The sequence below is a fragment of the Calliphora vicina genome, chromosome 1, assembly GCF_958450345.1.
Source record: "Calliphora vicina chromosome 1, idCalVici1.1, whole genome shotgun sequence".
Lineage (NCBI taxonomy): Eukaryota > Metazoa > Arthropoda > Insecta > Diptera > Calliphoridae > Calliphora > Calliphora vicina.
This window is the reverse complement of record NC_088780.1, coordinates 86332232-86336784: the sequence shown is the minus strand read 5'-3', so window position 1 is coordinate 86336784 and position 4553 is coordinate 86332232. Positions and strand designations below refer to the sequence as shown.

Sequence of the window (4553 nt, the reverse complement as noted above, 5' to 3'; positions counted from 1 at the left end):
AGAAGAGGAAAGACGCGATTCATTATTTTAAACAGACCAAAATCCAACGATAAATTTTCGAAATTGTTGCAATTAGTTCCTCAACTGTCCAGCACATTATAGAAAGGTTTCGCCACGAAAATAGAATAGACGATAAGGGTAGAGCTGCGCCAAATAAAATATTTAATAATGCAGATAAGAGATGGAGTGTTCGCAAAGTAAAAGAAAAACCCAGTTTAAGTGCTCCAAAGTTGAAGAATGAAGTTGAAAAATATTTAGGTTTGAAGGGTTCTGCGCGAGGCAAATTTTCATGGAAGGACTGCAGTCCTTCTGCCTCACGAGAAGATAAATTCAGGGGTATCGCAAGGCAAGATGACAGCAACATTTGCCATTCATATTCATTCAATTACAGACCAAGCCTGTCGGAGATTGGGGCAATGAGGCAAAACATGGATGATTAATCAGGACCTTCTGACAATCTTTGAATGAGGTCGTGCGAATAGGGTCCCTTTCAATGCTCGCAAGATCCAGTATTGCATGTTGTCACAAAAACGAACGACAGACCATGTCGCTTCATCCGTATTTATGGGTGGTGTAAGTATTGTGAAATCAGACGGTGTTGATGTTCAGAGCATGATAATAGAATGTGATGGAATACAACTGTACTGTACGTATGTATGTGGAACAAACATCCCGCTGAAGTGTTTTCTGTCATTTTCAATGTAGTAAAGTTCAAATCGAATGTCCACAAACATTACTCCCTATTTCCTCCCTCCCATAACCTATTTTCCTAGTTCCAACATAATGCTCTGCATGAGTAGGGAAAAAAACTGATAATTATCCCATCAAATCTGTTATCAAAAATATGCAAGGTATTTTTATATATTATCAACTGATTTTCTTTCTAAAATATCTTAATCTATATGGGGCATTTCATGTCAAGTGAACCAACAAGATCGGAAATGGACCCTTTTTTTAGCTCAAATAAAAGATGAGATATTTTCCTTGAAGACCCTTTTGATCGTTTAGTGGGATGCGAGTGGCATATCTATCAAAATAAATATTTAGATTTTTTTTTCCAATATGGGCCCTTTCCTATTACTGCCTCTTAAATTGTATTTGGATTCATTCCGAAAGAGAACAAGGGAGTTATTGTGCAATTCAATTCGAAAGAAAGTATTTTTGAATTTCCATGTATAAATCATACAAGTTTGAAGAATATTCTTTTCGGATTGAATACCCTATCCTTATTCCAATTCTGTCACGACCAGTACTGTTTTTTAGAAATAGGAGTGTTTATCTCGGGGCTATTTCCTATTTTAGATTATTGATAACCTCCCGGGAAGTCAGTTTTTAAACTCTCATTCTATTTTATTATCTTGTTTTGGAGAAGTTTCTTTTCAAATGTAGCGTTTTTACCGTCTCACGTTTTTTTTTTTAATTTTTATAACTATGTACATACTGATTTATTAATTGAATATTTATTACATTATATATTTTCCTTCAATCCAGCATTTTGGATTTGAAATTTTCGAAAATCTACATATTTTTTTTTGTTTTAGTTTTTTTTCTTATGGAAAGAAGTTTACAAGTTTTTATTGTTTTTAAAATGATTTTTTTGATATGTTTCTTTTTCCACTACTATCAAAAAATGTTGGCCTTACGCTTCTTTAAAAATATATGGCGTATTTTTTTTGTTAGTTAGAAAACTAAATTACCAATAATATACAAAAGATTTCAGGGAAATAATAATTATGGATCCAAAATATTTTTTTGCTGTTTTTTGGGCGAAAATGTATTTTTTTTTATTAAAAACAACTTTCTTTAAGAATATATCACAATTTTATGTTTTCCTGTAAGGTAACTTCACGAAGAATATTTTGGTGTAAAAAACATGTCCTGTTTTTTCGAGTATGTCGCCCCTGCGCCCTGTGGAATTTGACCTATTTTTTATCAATATTTAAACTTAGGGCCACATGTTCTAATATCCAAAAGCTGGGATCAGAAAACGGAAAGCTGCTTTGGAAACCTTGATGTGTTCCCTTTTTATCCCCAAAGTATTTTCCCAGCCCCGAAGGATATGTATACCCTATGGAAAATTTTGTAAAAATACCATTTACCAATTTTCGCTCCAATTTTTATTTGCGGGATTCGCTTTGACCTTTTGACAAGTTATTTAGAATGACAAAATTAAAAACCCTTGAAAATTTCATTGAGTTTTGTTAATAAATAAAGATTTTATTACATATTTATTGAGTTTCTAAAACTAAAATTTTTATCAAAATTTGAATCGGATTGCAAATATTAAGAAAAATTAGTTTCAAGTCAATATCTCAATTAGATTCAAAAATAAATTTTAAATTTGTCATTCGAATCCCGCAATTCCTAAAAATTGGAGCGAAAATCCCAAAAATCTTTATAATTATATTTATTTTATCCCATATACCACAGAAAAAAATTAAATATTTATAACTGTACCTATTTTAGTAGAACGCAGTGTTCTGGTTTCTTTAACAAAATACTCGCAATAAAATGTAAATTTCCAAAAATCACTTGTTATTCGTATTTAAAATTAGAGCGCAACATAAAACTGTTAACACAGCAACTATAAATCGAAAATAAAATTAGCATACTTTTAGGCATAAGTATAACAGTTTATACGAACACACAACTGTAATAATGTAGTATTTACTTTATAATGTGGATAAAAGTAAGCACAATTTGTAAAATAAAATGGTATTTAAATTTCAGTGGGAAAATGTCAAACAAGTTTGATTAAATGAAGCTTGAAATTCTAATTGCGACCACTGCTAAATTCGAAATCATTGACAGTGAAAGGAACAGGTTCGTTGGCATGCTCAAAAAAAAAAGATATGTACGAGTTTGTGCAGAAGATGGAACAAAACAAAATCCAAGACGCAACAGATGCAATTCGCGGAGGCAACAATTAATGGTTGGTTAGTTGGATGGATGGATGCATTAACGAACAAACGGTTTTAAGGTCAAGTAAATAATATTGGTAGTTGTGGTGATAATGATGATTTGTGTAACCAATGTGAGTAAATTGAGGATGTGTGTTTATGCAGAATGAATGAATGGTGGTGACCTTGCCGCAAAACTTAAGTACCTGTTCTTTTTATATTTGTATTTTTTTTATAGGAATTGAGTGTTTAGGCCAGTGGGTCATTGATGAAACTCTCTAAAGAAGACAACAACACCATAATTATGAACTATGAATGCGCGTTACTGTGTGTGTGTCTTCAATAAGATGAGTGTGAGTATGCAAAACTTGCAGTGTCATTTTATTGATATAAAAATGATGTGTTGCAGGACACAAGATCACAGTTCACTTACAACGCTTATTCCTTCGACATACAAAGAAGTTACTCAATATTTTTTTTAAAATGCAAATAAAAGTAATACAATAATAAATATACAAATAAATTTTCAAGTATTTGAAATAACAAACATTTTTCTTAAAGGTTTTATTAGTCCTTGCCTGTGTTGCTGCAGTTATTGCTGGTCTTTTGCCTGAAGCATCTTCGGAGAATTTCGATTCTCATCCTCATTATAACTTCAAGTATAGTGTGGATGATTCTATAACTGGAGACGTTAAGGCTCAGACTGAGACTCGTGATGGAGATAATGTGCAAGGTCAATACACCCTAAATGATGCGGATGGTTACAAACGTATTGTTGACTACACTTCGGATGCTGTGAATGGCTTCAAAGCTGTGGTCCGTCGGGAACGTTTGGAAAGTGTGCCTGCTAAAATAATTGTGCCAAAACAAGTTGTTACTGAAACCGCCAAATACATTGCACCCAAGCCTACTACTACTACTGTGGTGCATCATCACCAACCCACTGTTTATCATCAAGCTCCTCATACTCTACACTTCTTGCATTCTTCGCCTTCGGCTGCACTTGTTAAATCGTCACCAGCTTTAATTTCCACCACCCATCATCATACACCAGCCATTGTACACCATAGTCCCACTGTAGTACATCATTCACCAGCAGCTTTGGTCCATCATGCTCCCGCTTTAGTTAAGACATCGATTAGCACACCTCATCATGTTTCCTACGTTCATTATCATCACTAAATCCACAATGTTTAATGTTGAAAATTGTTAAATAAAGAGAATTTTTAAAAATAATTTTTAATGTTTTTTCCCATTATTTCATGGTTTTTGGACTTTCTCCTCTAAGGCAAAATTTAATAAAGGACTGTGTTGTTGTTTTTTTTTCTTCTGATGTTGATTTTTAAATCTTAACAATTTCCATTTATCAAGTGGTTTGCTAATTTTATTAACACATTTATTTTTTGCATTCAATTTTGTTGTTAATAAACAGCCATTAAAGGAATAATGTAACATTATTGCAAGCGTCAGGCACTTCATTTATTTTTTTAGTTTATTATTATTTAAAATTGATTTTTAAAAGCACTTTAATTTAAGAAAGAAAAAATACAGGTATGTTATTTAACCACTTAAAGATGAGATGCAAGTATTTCTTAACGCTTGTTACACATGGAGAAAATGCATATTTACATAGCTTATTTTGTTCGAGTAAAA

The 4553-nt window shown here is 32.4% G+C and overlaps 1 protein-coding gene across 1 annotated transcript; it reads left to right on the top strand.

Moving 5' to 3' along the window:
* Positions 1-3247: 3247 nt before the first annotated feature.
* Positions 3248-4136, top strand: LOC135951300 (larval cuticle protein A2B-like). The gene is made up of 2 exons (XM_065500925.1): positions 3248-3253; positions 3462-4136. Exons 1-2 carry the CDS (start codon positions 3248-3250, stop codon positions 4080-4082), a joined length of 627 nt encoding a protein of 208 aa, XP_065356997.1. The 3' UTR covers positions 4083-4136.
* Positions 4137-4553: the final 417 nt, after the last annotated feature.